We start from the raw sequence: 24634 nt of genomic DNA, 5'->3' as shown, positions 1-24634 counted from the left end.
AATCCAGTGTGTGTTATACATTTACAGCACATTTAAATGGGACTATGTACTTAGTGGCTTCCATATGAGAAAATGTATACATACCCGCAAAATATTATTTTGAAGCAAGTATTAGACATTGTATCAGTATATCCATAAACACTTCAGTATGTATCACTAATAATAATGTTCACATTAAAAAATTTCCTTAGTATAAATTTCTAGAAGTTAAAAATTGTTGGGTTGCTCATTTAAAATCTTGCAGCTTGGGGCTTCCCTAGTGGCACAGTGGTTGAGAGTCCGCCTGCCGATGCAGGGGACACAGGTTTGTGCCCCAGTCTGGGAAGATCCCACATGCTGCAGAGCGGCTAGGCCCGTGAGCCATGGCCGCTGAGCCTGCGCGTCCGGAGCCTGTGCTTCGCAATGGGAGAGGCCACAGCAGTGAGAGGCCCGCGTACCGCAGGAAAAAAAAAAAATCTTGCAGCATATTACCAATAATTTTCCAGAATGTTGACACCAATTTACATCCCATCAGGAGTGCTTGATGGAGCCCACATCACCCCTGACCACACACCAGGAGTGTGCTTTTATCCCTGACCATGGTTCTGAAATCCAGAGAAAAGCAATATGACTTTCCCCCTGAAGAGAGGTCAAGTTCTAAGATGATTCAGAGGTGAGTTTTAGGCAGACAAGAACAAAGGAACAAAATCAGGGGCCACTTGGAATATCACTTTTTTTTTTTTTTTAAGGAAAGAATAGGGCAAAGGACAAAAGGTAGAGGGGTGGTAAGAATAACAACAGACAGACTCTGGGTAAAGATGTATGATAGAACCCAAACATCTAATTGTATTCTTTCCTGACACTCCAGTAAAAGTAAAATAAGGCTCTGCTTAGATACTTGACAGTCCTTGTTTATCATCTCATTTTTAAGCGTGGATAGGATAAAAAGGTGATGTTAAGTTCTGAGTTGTTGACTCAAGCTTCACTATCGGATGACCTGACTGTGGAACTCCAGATGTCAGCACATTTTGTCCTTTCTCCTGGGCTGTTTGGGTTCCCCTTATATAGAAAACTCTTCTAAAGGCCTGTTTGGAGGGAGAGTTAGCCAGAACCTGAGGGTTGATGGGGTTAGTGGGCTTGAGGTCTAAACACTGAATGTGCTCTGGTTCTCTAAATCCTACTGTTTTGGGTATGACACCTCCAACCTCAACTGTAACTTGTGCTTTCCAGTCCTCTTCCTGAGTTAGGGAGCGGTAGTCATCCATTAGCAAAGAGTGGGAGAAGGGATTAGGGAGCTACTAATTCTTAAACAACTTTAAACTGTTTTAATCTTTAATCTTTTGATCATCCTTATTTTATACCCACCAACCCAGCTTCCAGCTGTACATGATACCATGAACTCCTGAGCTTTCTGAAGATGCTGCTGTTTAAAATGGTTGATTCTCAATTTCCTCATTGATTTAGGATTAGGCTTTCTTGGTTTGCTAACCCATTAACCCTGGTCCATCAGCTTTTTATGTGTCAAATATGTTGTTGCCATTTTCTTCCCTCCTGTTCTCCCATGCTTGTGGATTTGTGCTGGTAGAAGTAGACTTTTAAAAAGCAGTCTGGATCCTAACCTCCTCCTTATTAAACTCTCTCCCTCTGCTGCATTCACTGCTCAGTTAATGGCAACCCCATATTTCCAGTTGCTCAGGCAAAAATTTTGGAATAATCCTAGACTCCTTCCCTCTCTCACCCCACATACACACATCAGCAAATCATGTGGGCTCTATTTTCAAATACATGCAGGATCTAACGGTTGCTCAGAGCCTCTAGCATTACCACCCTGGTCTATACTACCAGCATCTTTTGTCTGGGTGATTCTAATAGGCTACCAATTGGTTTTCTTGTTTCTGCCCTTGCCCCTTTCACTTTATTTTTGTCACTGCAGCTAGAGAGTAAACCTTCTAAACCAGAAGCCAGATAGATGTCCCTCCTTTGTTCAAAACCCCCTAATGACTGTATCTTGCATAGTCTACTTCCTGCTAACTCTCTGACCTCATTTCCCACATCTTCTACTTTTTCTTTCAGTTCCAATCACTTTGGCCTCCTCTCTGTACCTTGTGCTCCTACCGCAGGGCCTTTGCATATGCCGTTTCCTTTCCTTAGAATGCTCTTCTAACAAATATTCAAATGGCTGACACCTTCACTTTCTTCAAGTCTTTGTTCAAATGTCACCTTATCAGAAAAGACTTTGCTGACTTATTTGTGTGAAGTAGCAATCCCTGCACTCCCTATCCCCTTTACTATGCTTCATTTTTCTCTGGATTAGTTGTGACCCCCTATACAATATGTATTTAGTTTCTTAGTGTCAGTTTCCTCCACAGATGTCAGTTCATGATGGCAAGGACTTTGTCTATTTTGTTTATTAGTGTAGCCACGGCACCAAGAACAGGATCTGGCTCACAGGACGCTCACAATATTAGCTGAATGAATGAATATATTAAAAGAAACTGAGCAATAGAGAGACTAAGAAGTTTAGACCAAGGTCACTCAGCAACAAATAGCAGAACTGGGATTCAAACCAGGTTTCTGTGATGTCAGAGCCTGAGTTATTAATCATTTTGTTTGATATTTGGGAAGAAGTTTTAATGAGATGTGTAACTGCTAATGGTATAATGCTATGAAAGAAGTAGATATAAAGATATAACTCTAGCATGACCTTAACTATGTGAAAACGTATAGAGAAAAAGATCCAGAAAGAAAGATATCATATATAAAGCAGAGTTTCTGAGTGCTTTTAAAGTATATTTTAAAACCCTCTTATTGTAGAAAATTGTGAAATACACAAAGCAGATAGAAATTATAGCAAACCTCCATGTACCCATCACCCCAGCCTCAAGGACCATCAAACCATGGACTAGTCCTGTCCCATCTGCATTCTCCCTTCCATGTTATTTTGAATCAATTCACAGATGTGATGGTCAGTTTTATGTTTCACCTTGGCTAGACTACAGTCCTCCATTATTCATTAACCTAATGTGATTAAAACCATAATCAGTCATTTTTAAGTAAGGGAGATTATCCGACGTAATCTAGGTGAGGCTGCCCTGTGAGTTTCATACTTGCCTCACTAGCCCCAACAATCACATAATCCAATTTCTTTCAAAAACAATTTCTTATGAAATTGAAATTATATATATCAATGTATCTCCTATTGGTTCTATTTCTCGGATTAAATCCTGACTGCTGTACTGCACATACATCATTTCATCTGAAGTAGTTTAGCAAGTTTCTAAACAGTAAGGATTCTTGAAAAAAATCCACAATACCATTATCTTACCTAAACAAAACTTAACAGCAATTCATTGATAATATCAAATGTTTAAATTTCGAATTGTCTCATTATTTTATAAAATTAAAAAAAACCTTTTTTTTGGCCACACCACATGGCATGTGGGATCTTAGTTCCCTGGACAGAAATCGAACCTGTGCTCCCTGCAGTGGAAGCACAGAGTCTTAACCACTGGACCACCAGGGAAGTCCCTGAAAATGTTTTTGAACTATGAGTTTTTTTCAGCATTTTAGTTATGGAGAGAAAAAAAGTGCACAACCAGGAAGGATTTTCTCCATGGCTCCAGCAGGGGGTGGCAGTGTCTCGTGTTTCAAGAGGAAAGTAACTTGTATCATTTCTCTCCCAGCCTTAGTCTCCCCGCCCAGGGCTTACTTAGCACATGATACACTTTTGGTAAATGTATGATGAGTGAATAAATAAATGGGTGAAGGAAATACTTTTTTATACTTTTATTCATTGGCTATACTCTGTGCCAGGTACTAGCTGAGTGCTAAATTTTCTCTTTTAAAAAAATTTACCATGAGGTACCTATTATCCCCATTATACATGAAAAAATCTAAGGGTCAAAGAGATTGAAAGACTTTGTGAAGATCATAGAGGTAGCAAGTAGCAAATCCTTGAGTTACCCCAGATCTGTATTTTATTTGTAAATGCCATATAGGACATTTCAACCATATGAATGGTTGAAAAAAGAGAACACCTGTAACTATACCCAGTTATAGAACATCACTGTCACCCCAGAAGTCTTGTTGTTATGGACTGAATGCTTGTATGCCACCAATACTCATATGCTGAAAGCATACCCCTAGTGTGGTAGTGTTTGGGTATGGGGCCTTTGGGAGGTAATTAGGGTTAGATGAGGTTATGAGGGGGGTCCACTGATGATGACGGGATTAGTTCCCTTATAAAAAGAGAGCGCTCACTCTCCCTTTCTGCATAAGCAAAGAGGGAAGGTCAGCGAGAAGGTAGCTGTATACAAACCAGAGAGCTCTCACCAGTACCTGAATTGGCCAGCACCTTGATCCTGGACTTCCCAGTTTCCAGCACAGTGAGAAAATAAATTTCCGTTGTTTAAGCAACCAAGTCTATGGTAGTTTATTATGGCAGCCCTAGCCAACTATGACATCTGTTTATCTCTTTCCAAACACAACCCCTATCTTCCTCCAAATTTAAGAGTAATAATTTCCTTGCTTTTCCTTAGAGTTTACCTTCTTTGTTTAGTTTTACCTGTTTTTGAACTTTATATAAATGGAATTATTCTATCTATCTACCTACTTTATGACTTGCTTTTTAACCTCAACATTATGTTTGTAGGATCCATCCATATTGAGCATATATTTGTAGTTCTTTCGTTTTTATGCTGTATGGTATTTTCTAGTACAAATATATTACTATTTATTCTTCCATTTTATGGAATGGGCATCTTGGTTGCTGGTAAGAACATTCTTAGGCATGTATCCTAATGTACATTAGAACACACATCTCAAAGGTATATATACCTTGGCCTGGAATTTCTGGGCTATCTGGTATGCATATCTTCAACATTATTAGACAATAGCACAGGTTCCCAGAGTGGTTGCACTAACTTACATTCCCACCTGCTGTAAGAGAGTTCCATTTTTCTATACTTTCACTAACACTTGGTATTGTCAGGCTTTTATATTTTGCCAGACTAATGGGTATATTGTGCTATCTTGTTATAGTTTTAATTTGCATTACCCTTATCTATTTAATGAGATTGAGCACCTTTTTATATTTATTGGACATTTAGATTTCTTCTTTTGTAAAATGTCTTTTCAAGCCTTTTGCCCACTGAGAAAAACTGGATCATCTGCCTTCTTCTCACTGATTTATAGTTCTTCATAAAATCTGGTCCTTTATCCATTATATATGTTGTAAATACCTTCTTCCACTCTATGGCTTGTCCTTTTACTCTTTTAATGGTGTATTTTGTTGAACAGAAGTTCTTAATCTAATGTAATCAACCATACCCAGTATTCTCTTATGGTTAATGCTTTTTATATAGTGTTTGAGAAACCCTTCCCTTATTCAAGATCTTAAATTTTTTTCCCCCATTCTATCCTAAAACCTTTGTAGGTTTATCTTTCACACTTATGTCTTTCACACTTACTACCTGGGAATGATTTTTGAAAATGTAAGAGGAAGGGGTTGAATTTCCTTTTTTCTCCATAATGGAAATCCAGTTGTCCCACATTTTTCACTACTGCTGTGATGTGACATCTCTGTCATAAATCATGCAATTGTATGTGAATGGGTATGTTGGACTACAAAATTCTAAAGTCGAACTCCTAAGTGCCACGATACTGCCTTTGTCTGTGAAAGGAAATATGATGGACATAATGCATTTTAGACTTAACTAGAATCTCAACTCACAATCTCCATCTCCAAAAGTGCTTCCAGCTGGTGATGCTGGCATGTTATTTTACCTCTGAGCCCATGTTTTTCTTGCATGGTTATTTTAAGGAATAGGCACAATTTGTGACACCTAATCATTTTATCATTACTACATATTTCAAATGTAAGCACTTGCTCTGTTTGGAGCCTTGGGGCTTGGAGTTCTGTAGTTTTATTAATTTTCTATGGCTGTGTTACAAGTGGCCACAAACTTAGTGGCCTACAACAGCACCCATTTCTGACCTTGGAACTCTGAAGTTCAGAAGTATGGGTGGGTTCTCTGCTTAGGGGCTCACAGGCTGAAATGAACATGTCAGCTGGGTCAATCTCTTATTTTGAGGCTCTGGGGAGACCTGCTTCCAAGTTCATTTAGGTTGTTGACTGAACCCTGTTCTTTGAAGTTGTAGGACAGAGGTCCCTCTTCCTTGCTGGATGTCAGCCAGGGGTTGCTCTTAGTTCCTAGGGGCTGCTCTCAGGCCCTTTCTACCTAGCTTTCTCCATCTTCAAGTTAGCAATAGTCAAATCCTCCTCATGCTTTGAATATGACTTCCTTTTCTGGAGAAAATACTCTGCCTTTAATGAGCTCATGTGATACGATTAGGCCTACCTGGATAATCTCTCCATTTTAAGGTCAGCTGATTAATATCTGCACATCCCTTGTGCCATGTAATGATGTAATCTCAGGAGTGACACCAGAGGATGTTACTTAGACTTTTGCCTACCACAGTAGTGCCAGATACATTACTTAGCCTGCAGATCTCGAGATGGTCTGTCTGAAAAGAATTCTTTGGTGTATGTCAGAAAACTCAAAATACTTCATCAGTTCATTCCAAATTCCCAAATTGGCTAGAAATGTTGACTACAACTCGTCTTCATGGAGCTTTGACCCTCTTTCCTGCACAGACATATCTTTTTATTTGCAAACTCTTGGTAACTTGGATGCTATTTTATCTGATATCTCTAGAGCTTACTGCCCACCCTTCAGTCATTTATGGAACCATCAATCAACAAATATGTTGAGTATATAATACAGTCATAGCACTTATCCAAATCTGAGATCACGCTTGGCAAGGTGTCAGGCCCATAGTAGGTATTTCTTAAATATCTGTTGAATGAATGTGTGAGTGATGAATTGCCCTTATGTAGCCTACTGTGTATTTTAGAATAAGCTATATGCACACACAAAGATAAGCAACAATATAAGAATTTATGTAGTTAGTTTTTTAAAAGCAGTCCAAGAGATAGATCATTGTGTGTGTGTGTGTGTGTGTGTGCGCGTGCACATTTGTGTTTAAGGAATGCTTTGTGGAAGAAGTAGAGCTAGGATTGGGCCTTTAGAAATATGATTATTTGGATGGGTGGGAGGATGACCCACAGTCTAGGTAGGAAGAACTGTGTGAACAAAGGTGCACTTTGGGATGGGAGCAGCCATTTTGGGTGGGAATCAAGGTATGAGTGGCAGGTTGTAGCCTCACAGAAGCTTTGCAATGTCAAAAAAAGTAAAGAAATGTTTGACTCAGTTATTTCAAGGAAACAGAGATTTATTAAAGTGAAGCACTTTGAACTCTCTGGAATAAAGGTGATATTAATGCACGACTTTCTTAATGCACTAGGAACGTTTCCTTAAGAAATTTTTTTTAGTTTTTAAAACTTCCTTTCATAAATGCCACCTTGGGCCCTTAGGAGAAAGAGTACCATATGCAAGGTAATAAACACACACACTGCAAGTCACAATAAAATAAGAGTCATTTATTCTGTATTCAGCGAACAAACTATAATCTGAAAGAATGTTTATTTTTAATTTGTAGCCATTGGACTTGCTAGAGTTCTTTCCCATCCCACTTTGGAGTTAAATGTCCCCGTATCTTCCTTTTCTTTTCCCAAAGTCAAGAACTGTGGCTACTATGCAGAGGCCTACCATCTAGGAAAGTACTGATAATTGGTAAGCAAATCATAGAAGAGGATGTCTTGTGACAACATCAGGTGCACCTGTCGGAATGGTGGGTGAAATGCATATGGTGCTAACGATGGAAAGCCAACCATAAGCAAAAGCCTAGCAAAGGCAGAATGATCTGGAACATGATAGCCTTGCTAGGAATAAACGTTTTACAGGGGGACACAGCAATGGGAAGGGGAGGCAAGGAGGATGGTACACACACAGGTGGCGATCTAACGAGCAGAGCCCTGAGTAGGAATCCCACTTCAGGAACGGCTTGTCGTTTTCTGGTAGACATTGTGCGTGTCTCTGTCCTTCAGGTTCTGCCTACATGACAGAAGCTTGGCTGGGGCCACTGTCCTTGGGGTAAAGGAGGCTTTTCCCCCAGATACCATGTTCTCCCAGTCTGAGGGAGCTCAATGTTTTGGGGGTTGTTAAGGAAAGTCTTAGTTAAGGACCAATGAGAGGAAGCCATAAAATGAGATATCTGACGGGGCCAGATGCTTTACTAGACACCTGACAGCTTCCAAACTCTCTGGGAGAAATACGGCATTTTTGAAGGAGGGAAAATGCAAACTGAGCCCTGAGGTCAATTCTTCAACGTTAAACTGGCATATTCTTCAACATTAAACTGTCATATTCTCAACTTACTCTTCCTCTGGGGCACTTGGATGAAAGAGCCTGACCTTGATGGCCTGTCTCTCCTCTGTTCCCCAATAGGTCAGCTAGTGGATGGTGGGGTCTTTAGAGGAGCAATGTACACAGAACAGTTGAGAGACTCCCCAAGAGGTGCTTTGGCATAAATCAGTATCTGAGAGGCACACAGGCATTGGACTTTAGCTGTGTTTCCTGAAGATGGACATTTTGCTTGCATTGTTTGGTGCCCCCCAGGCTGGTTATGGGCAGCCCTCAGGCTCCAGGAGCCACATTGTGAGGCTCACTCAGAGTCCACTGTGTTGTCCAAGGCATGCTGGGAGCGCCTCTGGTTCCTGGATGACACACACAGGTACACAAGATATGTCAGACACAGCAAGGCCACTGCTGTGAAGAAGGTGAGGGTGCCCATAAAGGTAGACAGCTTGATGGGCAGGCGAATCAGGGGGCTTTCGGCTGGGATCTGGTTGGTCAGGCTGAGCATGTAGCCAAGAGACCAGGCTATGCTGCTGTTCCCCACCTGTGGAGTAGAGGAGATGGCTCAGTTCTCAGGGCTGGGCTTGAGGCACGGATTACATCCCCAGGGCACACCATGGTCACCCTCCTGAGACACCCCCAGGAAACTGTGGCCTAAGGAGGTCAAAGGACTTGCCTAATTTCAGACACTGCAGAGACTGGGCTAGAACCCAGGTCACTGTGACCACAAAGGCTCGAGGGCCCAATCTCCCACACTGCAGAGAAAACAGCCGGAAGAACTAATCCTCATGGCCTCGTCACAGCCAAGCGTGAAGAGGGCACAGTTAATAACAGTGAAAGTTTCTCTGTCATCGGGTACAGAAGTGTCTATAGCTAAAGAAAGAGGGTGATGCATGTTTTACTGAACCCAGGACCAGTTTCTAAGAAAAAATGGTCAGGGGACTTCCCTGGTGGTCCAGTGATTAAGGCTCCATACTGAATGCAGGCGGCCCTGGTTCAATCCCTGGTCAGGGGACTAGATCCTGCATGCCGCAACTAAGAGCCCGCGTGCCGCAACTAAAAAAAAGATCCCATGTGCCAAAACCAAAAAAAAGATCCCACATGTCGCAACTAAAGATCCCACACACTGCAACTAAGATCCCGCACACAGCAATGAAGGTCCCGCGTGCCGCAATTAAGACCTGGTGCAGCCAAATAAATATCCAAAAAAAAAAACCATAAAAAAAAAGAAAAGAAGGTCAGTTTAAGTGGGAAGCAGACTTCGTCAGTTTCATCTGGTAGTTCCATCAATTTTTGTTTACATGTTTTTCAGCTATTTTATTAGATGTATAAATGTTTCAAATTTGCAATCTTCTATCCTCTCTATCTCAAATGATGCTCTTTATCTTAGACTATTTTGTCAGATATTAAAAAGCTACACCAATTTTCTTTTGTGTAGTATTTGCCTGATAGTTAAAAAATTTTTTTTTAACTTTCAAACTTTCCATGTCCTTTGAAAATGAACAAAACAGAAACAGACTCACAGACATAGAGAAGAGATTTGTGGTTGCCAAGGGAGAGGGAGGTGGGGGAGGGATGGATTGGGAGTTTGGGATTAGCAGATGAAAACTTATATATAGGATGGATGAACAACAAGGTCCTACTGTATAGCACAGGGAACTATATTCAATATCCTGTGATAAACCATAATGGAAACAAATACGAAAGAGAATATATATATATGTATAACAATCATTTTGCTGTACAGCAGAAATTAACACAACATTGTAAATCAACTATACTTCAATAAAATTTTTAAAAAACCCAAAAAACGTTTCATGTCCTTAAAGACGGTTTCTCTTATAAACAACATACACTTCATTTAAAAAAATCCAATCTGACAGTGCCTTTTAACTGGTAGGTTTAGTCCATTTATGATTATTGATATATTTGGACTGCTTTCTAATACCTTAGTTTTAAATTTTCAATAAGTGCTATTTCCCTATGTTTATTTTTTTCATTTATTGCCTTAAAAATGATATAAATATGTTCCACTTTACATGATGAGTGTTTCAGGCCACTCTTATGTCCCTGTATCCTATGACCCTCAACCATACCCCCATCACATTGGATATTAGCTATACTAGAATTCTGGATTGTTATAAATGCATTCTTCTCTTTTACTTTTCTTTGGTGTTAGTTTTCTTTTTTCGTTTTTAATATAAATTTTAAGCCACAACATCATTTATTCTTACTTCCTATATTTTTATACATCTGGATTTATTTCTCTTCTTATTTGATCACTTCCTCCAAAAATATTTTGGATGTAAATCTTTGCATGGCAAATCTTCTGAAGTCTATTTATACCCTCACATTTGAATACTAATTTGACTGAGTATTAAATTCTTTATAAATAAAGGAAAGGAACTTGAAACCTAGAATTCTGTATCCCCCCAAATTGGTATTTAATGGAAAATCATTCCCCATTCTCATAATTTACTTTCCTAGTAATTAGATTAATTAGAAACAAAGCTTGGAGAGTACATGCCACCAACAGTCCTTAAACATCTCCAGACATCCTTAATTTTTATAGATGACTCAGTTTTATCTATGTAAAAGTAAACAGTCACAGGCCTAATGCTGGATATTGCTTGCTTTAATCTAATTATTGCCGAAGCTAACATCGAACAGACTGACTCCAGACATACTTCAGGCTTTACATCTGCTATTCCTGAAATGAGAAAACCCTCCCAGAATCTGGGGAACAGAGTGCTGGATGAAAATATCAGCAAGGCTGCGTCATGAAAGCAAGGTACAGAGGCCCCTCACCAAATAGTCACCTCGTAAGAGCTGTCATTCCAGCACTGGACCATTCTGGACACTTGAGAGTGAATACAGTGACCTCAGACCCATTCTAAGATAAAATTCTTATTTAATGCTGCTTATTTAATCCCTATTCTCTGAAGCATAGATCTCACTCTGACATTTGTGTAAAATGGAGAGCAATTAGTTACTATTCTCTTAACAAAATTGTTATATTTGAAGCTTCTTGTCAGGATGAAAAGTCTCTGTTCCTTAACATATTTATGTATTCACTCAACAACATTTACTAAGCACCTTCCATGTTCTCAGCCCTGTGCTGAATGCTAGGAATATGAGGATGATAAAACAAGTGCTGCCGCCACGGAGCTCAGAGTCCACGGTTCTTGGCATCCAATCCTTAACTCATGTGGAAGGTTTCTGATGACCACTTCCTCTGAATTCTCCATCATCTCTTCTCATAAGCTCACCAGGGATCAAGTCTCATTGGCTCCATTTAGCAAGTTAAACCCCAAGTCCCACTTACCTTCTACATTTCGTTCACACACATACACACAAGCATCTGTTTTGAGAGAAAGAGGAGGAAACAGTTTGTGCTTTGACTTACCTCTTTTTTAAAATGTATTTGGGGCCAGGTGTTCTCGGTGAATTTGTATCCATTTACAAGCAAGTGGTAGATATAATGGGCTGAGAAGCAGTAGGAGCGAGCGTACTCCTCATCAAACCGGGGGAGCAGCAGTGGGAGCTGAAGGCAGGTTCAAAACAGGGAGGAGGCAGGTTTTAAAACACACATTTCAGGGACTTCCCTGGTGGCGCAGTGGTTAAGAATCTGCCTGCCAATGCAGGGGTCACGGGTTTGAGCCCTGGTCCGGGAAGATCCCACATGCCGTGGAGCAACTAAGCCCGTGTGCCACAACTATTGAGCCTGCGCTCTAGAGCCCGTGAGCCACAACTACTGAGCCCATGCGCCACAGTTACTGAAGCCCACACGCCTAGAGCCCATGCTCCACAACAAGAGAAGCCACTGCAATGAGAAGCCTGCACACCGCAACGAAGAGTAGCCCCCGCTCGCCGCAACTAGAGAAAGCCCGCACGCAGCAATGAAGACCCAACGCAGCCAAAAAAAAAAAAAAAAAAACCATTTCAGAACAGCTTAGGTCAGCTGTCATATTTTAAAGAATCTTATCACCCAGAATTTAATAATTAAAATTACTATAAAATAAATACAATGATAAAAATATCCCTGTTTTATGTTCATTTGTTTTATTTATTTTTTATGTTATTCCACATATACGTGATAACGTACAGTATTTGTCTTCCTCCGTCTGACTTATTTCACTAAGCATAATACCCTCCAGGTCCACTCATGTTGTTGCAAATGGCAAAATTTCATTATTCTTTATGGCTGAGTGATATTCCATTGTACATATACACCATATCTCCTATATTCCCCCCCCACCAGATCCCTATACAACATCACAGAAGAACAATCTAAGTTTATAGAGTGCTTATGACGTGCCAAACACTGTTATAACCATTGTGCCCATGGTTAGAACATTAATCCACAACGCAGCTATGAGGTGGGGTCCCTTACTATCCCCATCTTATGGATATGGTGAAAGGAGGACAGCATAAAAGTCAAATTCAGAATATACATACGCACACAAATGGAATCTACTCTGCTGTACTGTTTCGTACCAATATGGATCCTTTCTCTTTAAATACTGACCTTACCCCAATTCTGTGAGCAGAAATTCCAGGTGCTTGAGTTGAAGGTGTGCAGGGAAAAACTACCCGAAAGGTTGAAAGCACTGGCTGTGTAGTAGAATCCTGCAAAAGCCTGTAAGGAAGTCGTGCAGAAGGAAATAAGTTCTCAGAATGGGATATAATATGGAGGTTTCAGAATGGGATATAATATGGAGGTTTCAGGGTACTGAATAAGAAAGTGGGAAACAGCTCAGCAGAGGAAAAACAGAAAGGTGAGAAAGAAAAATTCAATGGGGAAAAAAAGGAATCTTTCCATAGTTTTGCCCTTACCAGAAATGACCTTTTAACTTTTGGCTGATATACACCATTGAAGGAACAGACTTCTCGGTCATGGCAAGCACTGAAGTTAAATAGGGAAGCCACCTTTTCCCTACACAGTGATGGGTCCCCGGTTCCTTCAAAAGTGATGATGTTGTTGGGATCATAACTTTCAGGTCTCAGGTCCTCTGTACACAGGCTGCCAAACACATGTGCCTCAGTGAAGGTGGTGTTGTAATTCCGAGGGTAACAGGGGTTGGCAAATGTGGTTTCAGTGGTATAATTCTGTAGGTACAAGAGTGAGGTGTTAGATATCACTGTTTTGTGGAGGCCCAAGTACAAATCCTCAGTGCAAATCCTTACTGTTGTCCCCCACCAATGCCGAGAGAGAAACGGAAAAAAGGCCATTCTGCGTCAATGTAGAAGGGAACTCCCAGGTTGTCTAGATAACTCAAGTCAGGGTCGGGGGATGATCACCCTGCACCAGGCACAACACTAGGCTCTTGCTTACACTGTCTGCTCCAGCCCTTACCACAGCCCTGTGAAGCAGGTTTTATGAACTCCATTTTGATGAGAAAACAAGATATGTTTAGATTCATTGACCATTTTGAAGAGAATGTTATCTATCCACCTAAAAAAATAATTCAAAAGGTACAAATAAATATATTATGAAAATTAAGGCTCCCTCCCATCCACTTTCCCCACCCTTATTCCGTCCCTGGAAGTAACCACTATTGCCAGTTTTGTGTATTCTACCAGAGATTCTGTGTATACTTCTTGTATGCATGTGCAAATATATTTTCTTTTCTCCTCTCTTTCTTTTTAAAATTTAAAAATTAAAAAAAAACTTTTGTTTTTAATAAAGTTATTTATTTATTTTTGGCTGCATTGGGTCTTCGTTGCTGCGTGCAGGCTTTCTCTAGTTGTGGCGAGGGGGGGCTACTCTTCATTGTGGTGCGTGGGCTTCTCATTGCGGTGACTTCACTCTTGTTGCTGAGCACGGGCTCTAGGCACGCAGGCTTCAGTAGTTGTGGCACGAGGGCTCAGTAGTTGTGGCTCGCGGGCTCTAGAGCTCAGGCTCAGTAGTTGTGCCTCATGGGCTTAGTTGCTTTGTGGCATGTGGGATCTTCCCGGACCAGGGCTCGAACCCATGTCCCCTGTATTGGCAGGCGGATTCTTATCCACTGCACGACCAGGGAAGTCCCTAAAATTTTTAAATCATAAATGGCAGTACTGTATACACACTGTTCTGCCCCTTGCTTTTCTTACTTAAAAATATATCTTTGAGATTTTCCTTTCATTGTAAGTGTAAGAGTGGGTTTTTAGTAGCTGCATAGCACTCTACTGTACAAATAAACTATAATTTATTTAGGGAGTCCCCTCTAGAGGAAAACTTAGGTAGTTTCCAATCATTTGCCTTTACAAAACAATGCTGTAATAAATATCGCATTACACAGAAATCTTCGATCCATTTGTAATTAATTTGGTATTAAGATTGGGATTTGATTTTACTTTTTCCAGATGATTATCCAATTTTTATCTATGGTCAAAAATGTTCCCTTTATCAAATGCTGAATTCCAAAATGTGTTTGGTTCTATTTATGGACTCTCTTTTCCAAGAAATTGGATTCAAACTCTAATTTCAAAGCTACTAAGGCATATTTTACCCCCTACAGTAAAATCTTGACCCAGAAAACACTTAGCCCAACTCTTTCATTTTACTGCTGAGGAAACTGAGGTACATATCAAAATAATGTAATCATTTAACAAAAGGCAGTGGTAGGATTCTACACAGAATCCTACAGAAGTACAACACTCATCCAGTATAACTGACATGAGTGTTCTGCAGAAAGATCTTCATATGACTCTGTGGAGGCAGCAAACAGGCCCCCTTCTGCCTTAATGGTGTGAAAAAATCTATGGTGTTCAAAAGGTCTTATGTCTAATTTGTAACGTATCATGCCATGGCCACCCTATGGCTGAAATATTCGTTAAAAGAAAAAAATCAAATCAACCAAATGATTATTTAGTTTCTCCTTCCAAATCTGCCTTATACTTTTAAAATAATTAAATCATTTCTGGCTTGGCTTGGAGAAGAAGCAAGATAATATAAATTATTTCTGGCAGAAGAAGCTCAGTAAAGATTATTTCACTTCTCTTTTTGGAGTGTGAATTATTTGTTATGGCATTCCTTAAATATAATTTGCCAGTGTGCCAAGTTGCTTAGGCCCTCAACATTCAATAAATCTTCCCTGAATTTAGTGTTTTCAGGGCACTGACATGAAAGGGTCATGTACTTTCTTTTATAATAAAATGACCAATATAGTTTTTCTTTTTAAATAATGGTATTTGGAGTATTATGCACCTATAAAAGTATTAATTTCAAAAGATGTTTAACAACACAGGAAACTGCTCACAATATATTGTTAGGTTAAAAAAAAGCTGGATATAAAATTATATGTAAACCATATGAAGCCAAATTTGTAAATACTATACATATTCCTGCATGAAAAAAAAAACTGGAAGAAAATGCAATACTGTGTTGATGGTGGCTAATTCCAGGTTTTGTTTGTTTATTATTTATATTTTTTATGTCTGTATTTTCTAATTTTTTTTTTCACTGAACATGTGTTACTTTAAAAACGGAAGAGGACTTCCCTGGTGGCGCAGTGGTTAAGAATCCACCTGCCAGGGCTTCCCTGGTGGCGCAGTAGTTGAGAGTCCGCCTGCTGATGCAGGGGACGCGGGTTCGTGCCCCGGTCTGGGACGATCCACATGCCGCGGAGCGGCTGGGCCTGTGAGCCATGGCCGCTGAGCCTGCGTGTCCGGAGCCTGTGCTCCGCAATGGGAGAGGCCACAGCAGTGAGGGGCCCGCATACCGCAAAAAAAAAAAGAATCCACCGGCCAATGCAGGGGACACGGTTTCAAGCCCTGGTCCGGGAAGATCCCACATGCCGCAGAGCAACTGAGCCCATGAGGCACAAGTACTGAGTCTGAGCTCTAGAGCCCACGAGCCACAACTACTGAGCCCTCGTGCCACAACTACTGAAGCCCGCGTGCCTAGAGCCCATGCTCCACAACAAAGAGAGGCCACTTTAGTGAGAAGCCCACGCACCATAACGAAGAGTTGCCCCCGCTCGCCACAGCTAGAGAAATCCAGCATGCAGCAATGAAGACTCAACGCAGCCAAAAATAAATAAATACTTAAGTATTACTTTAAGTGTTACTTTAAGTAATACTTACGTCTTACTTAAGGAGGAAGAGAAAGTGAATTCATGTCCCTAACGTCTAACATGCTCTCAGAGTGAGACTTGAGCCCTGGGGTGACTGGAGACTCCTTTTTAAGAAAATAATTTGCAAAGTATATAGGTGTCACTCTCACCACACTCTGTAGCCCCTTATATTACAGACCGGGAAACGAGTCCTGGACTGGTGGCATTTACTCAGCAGTTCATGATGCAGTAATCTTTGGGAACCTTCTAAGTTGGGGCTTGGCAACACATCTTTCGGACATGAAAGTATTGGTCAGGCAAGTCGGGACATGCATTTGTGGGTGATCCTCATCACACCTGGATTCTTCCCCTCACCTGAGTCAGAAGGCTTACAGTGCAGAGCCACCCTCTCAGGCATCCAGATGTTATCAGGCAAGTTGTAGACACACCCTGTCCCTGTGACCTGACTATCTGTAGTGAGGGGCTGGGGTCTCCCACCTCTGCCCCCAGTCCTGGGCTCACACCTTGAGACCTGCATTCTCAAACCCAAATGAGACCTCATCCAGGTGGAGTATTCACTTCTCTACTGTAGACTGTTGGGTACACAGACATTCTTTAATAAACATTGTAGGCGTGTGTGCATAAAGACACACACACACACACACTCTTCCTCAGTGTCAGTCAAATTTAAGAGGTTAGCTTCTCAAACCTCCACTCATTCTGGAAAAAAGGTGATTTCACCTGCTTCCCTTTTCCTGTCTAAAGTTCAGAGGAGCCCCTGCTCCACCCTCCACCCCCACCAGGGCCAGAGCTGGAGGAAGGGGCAATAAGTATTGCTAAAAATAAAAGGAGAGAGAGAAAAGAGGAGCCCCAGTTAACGAGGGTTGGTTAAGCTCCATGTGGGGTTTGGTTTGGCTGAGTGTAGGGTGGATATGAGGGTCTGGAGTGGGCACTGAGTCTTCTGAGCCATGGAAGTGTAGCTCAGGGCTGCCTGCAGGGTCCCCGCTCTGTCCTTCCCAGGAGTGCTCAGGCTCTCCCAACAATACATGTGGCATGCATGTGTAGTGGCGCTCCAGCCTTTCCTGTGAGGCTGAAAGAGAAGTTTTGGGAAGAGGGCCAGACCTGGAGGGTGAATTCTCACCACCTACCTTGCATGGCTACTCAGTAAATATGGGGATCTGAAGATGTGACTTCTGCTGATGACACTTTTGTAAACCAGCCCAATTTTCTACAGGCTAATGGCTGGGGAATACTGCTTCCTTCTTCAATGACCAAAGTAGGTTGCAGTGGTGGGGCTTAAGCTACTGATGCTGTGTCCACTATGTTCATAGGCTGACCCAGCTCTTGTCTCCTTCCCCTGAGCCCCATCAGAAGCCAGGATCTGTGGCCTCCGGTTGGCCCCATGCCCCTCTAGGTGATCAAGCCTCCTTCCCTTCGTGTTCCCTTCATCTTCATCTTCCCTTCTCAGCCATGGCTGAGATTGATGTCCCCTTAGCACTGGAGTTTGGGATCTCAGGTCGCATCCATGGTGCTAGTGCCCTTGCTGACACATACAGTACTAATGTCAAGTTCATATTAGTGACAGCCTTCTAGTTGATGCCTGAAGTAGCCATCTGTGCCATGGAACATTTACCATATGAATTACTGACTGATGTGATGGAATTCGGCTGCTCTAAGACCCCAACATATAAAGGGCATGAAATCTGCCTAATATAGGCTCATGTAAAAGAAGCCTGAGCCTGGGGAGGGCTCTGCCCTCTCCCCTGTCAGCAAGCATTTCCCATATGATCACTTTTATTATTTTGTCTGCACTCAGGGGAGTCTCAACATTCTCAGGTTTATTTAGCTACTGGTTTAAAACAGCTTGTGTCCATAAAGGGATCCCAAGTCCTGAATCATTTATAAAACATCTGGAGCTCTGGAATTTCCCTGGACTTCTGACTCAGATACACTGGAAATGGTCAACACATCAGAGAGAGAGAGAGAGAGAGAGAGAGAGAGCACTTGGACGCCCACAAGTAAACAGGAAAATGCTGCTGTTTCCATCCATCTTCTAATTGGAGTGGAAAGGACAGACCCCAGAAGGCAAGGCATCTTCCTCTCAGCTAAGACCCCCGAGGGAATACCCGTTGCCCCCTGGCTCAGGTACCTGAAGGAGAATTGCCAGAAACCTCTTCTCAGCCTCATTCCGGCCATAACACTGGAAGCTATGCGTGTAGAGTGTGTACTCATAGCCATACAGGGACACCTTCACGATGTCACTTGTGTTCAGCCCCACGTTCTCTTCTACCGCGAAGGATATTTGGGTGGAGGCACCGCCTAAATCCAGGGCACCTGTGGTCTCCTTTCCGTTCGGATGCACCCACATATGCCACAGGCTCTTCTACACAGTAGGAAAAGGAAACAAGAAAAAAGACCAAAGGTACCATCTCTGATTGGCTAGGGTTCTTCACCCAAGACCCATCTCTTATTGCTAAGAAATATGACATAGGAAGCATTCAGGGCCAGATCTCTACTTTATTTCAGGGGTGGTGAACTCAAATGCTTACAAGGACTGTACAGGCAACATAAATGAGTGAGTAGACAATAGGGAATGAGGTGTATACAGTAGGGAATGGTGGGGCCTGGGGCAAACTGGGGAATGCATGAGCTATACTCTGTTCCAGTTCGTTGTTGCCATACAGGAATGTGAATCTGCTGTGACCAGCTCCTCCAACTTTTGGGGAGTGAGGGGGGCAGGAGAAGCTAGAAATGTGGATTTTTATGTGAATTTTCCAAAATATTAACTAATTTAATTTAATTTAATTAAAAATGTATTCAAGGGGGAAGAAAATAGGTCTTAGGCTGAACATAGTATGGTGTCCTCTGCACCAAAGGAGCAGGGAGTATGGAGACTGGAATGTGAGGAGACCTGAGGACACAGAATGAGTTGGGAAGAAAGCTGCCTGAGGGCTCTGTAAATTCCAGATGGCTGTGGGGCTTCTTGGAAGGGTCATTTTCCAGGTGTCCTTCAAAAGACTCATAGCCCACTGCTAGATTTAGATCCTTCCCTGCCTCTAATTTCTTATTAGCTAGTAAAATGATGATATTCCCCCTCCCCCATGCATTTGGTCCTGTTTAGGATCCACGGCTTTGTCCTAGCTATACATGTCTTTTCTTAGCTGTTGTATCATAGATGTTTCCCTAATTCATTACATGATAGAAACAATGCAGGACAGGTGGCCCTGTTGGCATGTACCTCAGCTTAAGTTACCAAGCACAGGGGACAAGATAAACAGCAAGATTAAAAACCATGCATTTGTTTTCACACACCTCCAGGAAATTTCCCATTAAATAGTTGGCTGTAATCCATCCATAAATCCCTTCCTCTTGCCCAGAAATGATTTGAGCATCCCTAAAATCAAAGGGCTGAGACTCGAAGTAGTTTTGGATGCTCGCAAGGACTTCATTAGCTGCTGTTTCGTTTTGCAACCTATGCAAGGCACAGAACACAAAAGGCTGAGTGCCCAGACAACGATCTTAAAATAACCCCTCCACCCACTTCAGGCAGGGACAGTTTTCCAGATGTATATAAGACATGGCAACCCCCTGTACAAGTTGAAGCCTCCCAGGCAAGGCAGGATGCACCTGTTACCTGTCAAACTGCCAAGCAGGAAAACAGCTACCAGTAAAAATACCACTTGTTCTCTCCTCCCCTACCTGTTCCTATCCCTCTCTCTAGCAACCAGCTAATGAAAAGAGCCTCCTACTCAGTCACCATTGCTCTGTCTCAGATCAGCAGAGGAAAGGAGATCGGTGAAGGCATAGGAGTGGCATAAGTAATCTCTTGGGGCACCATATAAAGAAGCCCTCATCAGGCCAGAAGGAAGGGGAGCTTAGGAGGGAGGGGGAAAGGAAGAGGGATGAGTTTTCAGCTGTCCCAGCTTTGCTCTTTGGGAGGGCTTCATCATGAGGGGATATGATGGCCATCATGGCTGTCATTGAATTGAAATTCATTAGTGTGCTGACCCATGGAGGAGTGGTAACATAGTGTTCATATCACCCATGATGTAGAGTAATAATATCGTTCATCTGCTGCCATTTTATGAAAGAAATCTCACTTGGGAGACTCTTTTCCCTTTCATCAGTGGGTTAAGAAAGCCAGGGGCACTGGCTCACTCTTGGCTGAAGAAGAAGAAAGAGAAATGCTACAAGCAGAAGTCCATTCCAGTTCAGTAGCAAATTATCACTGCTTGGAAAATAATTAAGAATTTTCCTAGTTTTATTAATTCCCATCCCAGAGATTCTCAAATTATTGTTTTTTTAATATTTGACTTTTCTAGCAAAATATCAACTAGTTCCTCAGAAGAAATGGATCACCATCAGAAAGTTTCACAAGGAGGCATTAATATTTAATTTATTCAAATGCGACATTCACTTTTTCCCCAACTGGCAAACTTTTGTATTCCATGGTTTTTGTCATGGGCTATAAATTACAGAGCCTTTGAATGATTTCTCGCGGAGAGGACTGGGAGAAAAAAGCAACCAAGAAAGTTGGGTTCTTTGTTTCCATAAGAAAGAAAAGGCAGAAGAAGGGAATTTCTATGACATTTCTATTTCAGGTAAACGCAATTATTTTGAAAACACACTGCAGATTCCAAGAGTAAGCAAAGAAATCTGACTTCTTTCCGCATTCTACTTGGTCAACCAGGACACAGGAATAGAAAAAAGGAGAGGAAAACTACAAGGAAAGGGCTCAGTCCAATTGAGAGTGCTTCATGATTTTTTTTGGTGATCATCTTAAAGTGACTCTGTTGTTCCTTTGTATTTTCTTCATGCCCACATGAAGAAAATACATGTAATTTTACATTCCTGGGATCACAGACAAAGTGGCTTTGAAGCAGAATGAGTGTCATCTTTTGGGGAGAAAGCCTTATTTTCAAAGTTTAGGGCAGCATCTACCCTTTAATTTAGGTAGATTTAAGTTTGATGGGTTTTTTTAAAAAACTATTTTTCTTTTAATTCAAGGTCAAGGAAGTATTATCATGGTGAAAAAAAATGAAGAGAAAGGACATTCAAAAACAATGCAACTGGGCTAAAAGTCATGGCTACAAATTTAGAAGGAACTGCTTAATTGAATGAAATGAGATGTTTGTTTTTATGTAATGCCAAAGGCTTTGGGGTGAGGAGCAGAAATTCCATTATTTGAAAGCAGATCTCAGTGACATTTTGTACATGGGTAGAAGCTACACAGCTTAGTAGTATAGTGGGTTGCATTTAGTGGAGCCGGTTGTCCACAGGTGTTAAAATACCAGGAGTCAGGGCTTCCCTGGTGGCGCAGTGGTTGGGAGTCCGCCTGCCGATGCAAGGGACGCGGGTTCCTGCCCGGTCCGGGAGGATCCCACGTGCCGTGGAGCGGCTGGGCCCGTAAGCCATAGCCACTGGGCCTGCGCATCCGGAGCCTGTGCTCCGCAACGGGAGAGGCCACAACAGTGAGAGGCCCGCGTACCTCAAAAAAAATACCAGGAGTCAAAAACAGTTTCTACTTTTCTAGAAAACTAGAGGTACATCCCATGATTAGATTTCATGTCACTTTCCTTTATTTTCCAAGCTCTCAGTAAAATCACCATGGGGAAGGGAATCAAATATAGAACTGTTTCTTTCTGAGTATTAAGATAAAGACTAAAAGTTTCCCAACTTTTAAAGCCTAAATTTATGGCAGAATATGGGCTTCTTTCTTTTGGATTTATTCCCAGAAATAGAGTTACATTCTTGGAAAGAATTCAACACATTCCTGGTTATTTTGGTCCAAAGGGCTCCTCTGTGCCATTCCAGCCCTTACCTCAGCAAGCGCATCCCAGCTGTGGCCCCCAGGTAAATGCAGGTGGATCCATGGAGGTGGGCTGGAATGTGCCCCTTGACTTTTTGCATGCAGTCCTCAAAGGCTTTGGGGGCATCTTGAGGGTTTTCCCCATAGCTGGAGATCCCAGAGCCTGAAGAGCAAGCAGTCAGCACTTCTTAGCCTTCCCAGGAACCAACAAGAGCAGTACAACTTTTAAATATAAAATAAATCAGCTCTGGAAATTAATGGGTTTTTGTAGGGCGCTGAAAATTGTGTATGTGCTAAGTTCCATGTGGTCACACAGATGAGTCAATTCCCAAAATATGGAAGGAAAGAATTATAAAGGTGAAAAAAGTAATGAGCCAAGACCTGCTTTAAAAAAAAAGTTCTCATCATGGAAATTTCAAATATAAATAAAAGTAGGGAGAAGAGTATAACAAACCCATGCACCCATCTTCCAGTTTCAACAATGATCAATCTTGCTCCATCTGCACTCTCACATTCTCTCATCATGAAGCAAACTGCAGACATGGTATCATTCCATTCTATAAATATTTCAGTATGTATCATTAAAAGATAAGAATTCTTTTAAAGAAACATAACCATAGTCTCATTATTCTACCTAAAAATCTTAAAAATAATCCCTTAATATAATTAAATATCTAATTAAGTTTCACGTTTCCTTCATATTCATATTTTTTCTCTCCCTCTCTCTCCCTCCACCTCTCTCTTTCTATCTAGTTTGTTTGAACTAGGGCCCAAATAAATTCCATCCATTATAATTGGTTGGCATGTCTCAAGTCTCTTTTAATATATAGATTCTGCCCCCCCTTTCTAATTTTTCTTTGTAATTAAACATTTTTTTCCTTGCAATTTCATTTGTCTTATAGTTTCCCACAGTCTAGAATTTGCTGATTGCAGCCCCATGATTCATTTAACATGTTATTTGGTCCCAGTTTTTCTCTATAAATTGGTAACTGAATGCAGAGGTTTAATCAGATTCAGGTTTGAACTTTTTCAGAAAGAGTAGTTTATAGGGATGTGCATTTCCAATAAGACGCACAAGCATCTGGTTGTTTCTCTCTTTGTGCTGTTAACAGGCATCAATGATCATTGCTTAGGTCCATTCATTACTCCATTAGGGTTTATGAAACGCTGATATTTTATTTCCGTCATTCTTGCTTCACTTTTTACCTAAAATGCTTTTATAAGAGGAACACTTCCTCATCGTTAACTATTTGATTACCCTATGCAGTTTGTATAGGGAAGGCAGTGGATAAGTGCTTGATTCTTTCCCTTTATTTACCAGCTTAAAAAATATGGATTGCATCTCTAGTATCTACCTAATTTAACCAATAAGGGATTTTGTTCGTTTGTTTGTTTAAGGGCATATGAATCTAAGGATATATTTGATATGTTTCAATTCATTGCAGTTACTATTCTTATTGGTGGCCTATCTTGTCCAGTGGCGCTCTCTTCAATTTGGCAGCTGAATCCTTTTGACATGATCCCAGAAACCTTTAAGAACTTTTCTGCTTTCTGATATGATGAGATGTATCAGTGACCTATAAATTTCCTGCCCCAGGTCTGGAATCTGCTGTTTTTCCAAGGAATCCTGGTTTCTTTTATTGAGTAATGGTATTTAGCATTCAAAATTTGGAAGCTAGGTTGCTTACTGAAAGGCTTTCCAGAAGACAGCCTTAGAGAAAACTTTATTTCAAGAGAAAACACATCATGAATTCTTAGTGGTATTTCTAATTCAAAACTTCAAGTTCTTCCTTGAATTCATTGATCTTGTATCTTTATCTTCCTTTTACTAGCCTGTTTCCCAGCCCCTCCAACTTAATAACTCATTAGCTTTATTTCACAATCCACACACAACAGTCTCAGTATGACAATGACAATACCAGCACTACCACCAATTATAGGATTATTGAAAACAATTTAAGATTTTTTGAAGTTCTTTTTGTCCTTACGGTATATCCTATTAGGCATGTACAAGTGTCCATAAATGAAGCTTTCTTGAAATACATACATGCTAATTTGTCTGCATATTGTCTATGGCTGCTTTCATGCTAAAGTGGGAGAGTTAAATGGTTACAACAGAGATCATATAGCCAACAAGTGAAAAATATTTATCCTCTAGCTCTTTACAGGAAAAGTTTGCTGTCCATTGACTTAGATGACTTACAGGCATCTCCAGCTTAATATATTTGAAACCAAATTCCTTAATCCCTGCCATGGCTCCAACCTACTCTACCCTCAGTGTTGCCCACTCTAAGGAGATGGTACCTTCATCCATGCAGTTACTCAGGTCAGAACTAATGTTCAGGCACCATCAACCAGAATGCTGCATATTGAATCTATCATAAAATCTTTTTGGCTCTACTTTCAAAATACTTCTCAAATCTGAGCACTTCTCACTCCCTTCCCCAGAACTATTCTCAATCAGTGTTTCTCAACCTCAGCACTACTGAAGT

At 41.2% G+C, this 24634-nt stretch overlaps 2 protein-coding genes and 2 long non-coding RNA genes across 5 annotated transcripts in view; 2 read left to right on the top strand and 2 right to left on the bottom strand.

Moving 5' to 3' along the window:
- LOC125960315 (uncharacterized) overlaps positions 1-24634 on the top strand; it is a 327486-nt gene that overhangs the window by 165426 nt on the left and 137426 nt on the right. The window lies entirely within an intron of this gene.
- LOC117195857 (uncharacterized) overlaps positions 1-24634 on the top strand; it is a 127714-nt gene that overhangs the window by 23732 nt on the left and 79348 nt on the right. The gene's annotated exons all lie outside the window — the stretch shown is intronic.
- RPL14 (ribosomal protein L14) overlaps positions 1-24634 on the bottom strand; it is a 95675-nt gene that overhangs the window by 28632 nt on the left and 42409 nt on the right. The window lies entirely within an intron of this gene.
- Positions 7460-24634, bottom strand: part of ENTPD3 (ectonucleoside triphosphate diphosphohydrolase 3) — a 34611-nt gene continuing 17436 nt past the window's right edge. Inside the window, exons 5-11 of one of the 2 annotated variants that reach the window (XM_004277856.4) lie at positions 22155-22305; positions 19646-19805; positions 18483-18716; positions 13134-13406; positions 12826-12936; positions 11704-11841; positions 7460-8841 (exon numbers count right to left, since the gene is read on the bottom strand). In XM_004277856.4, coding sequence (XP_004277904.1) covers positions 8605-8841; positions 11704-11841; positions 12826-12936; positions 13134-13406; positions 18483-18716; positions 19646-19805; positions 22155-22305 — 1304 coding nt within the window. In that variant the 3' untranslated portion in view covers positions 7460-8604. The remainder of the gene's footprint in view (positions 8842-11703; positions 11842-12825; positions 12937-13133; positions 13407-18482; positions 18717-19645; positions 19806-22154; positions 22306-24634) is intronic. The other variant, XM_033401970.2, reaches the window with a different exon arrangement.

This window comes from Orcinus orca, chromosome 10 (assembly GCF_937001465.1).
Source record: "Orcinus orca chromosome 10, mOrcOrc1.1, whole genome shotgun sequence".
Classification (NCBI taxonomy): domain Eukaryota; kingdom Metazoa; phylum Chordata; class Mammalia; order Artiodactyla; family Delphinidae; genus Orcinus; species Orcinus orca.
This window is presented reverse-complemented; position numbering and strand designations above follow the sequence as displayed.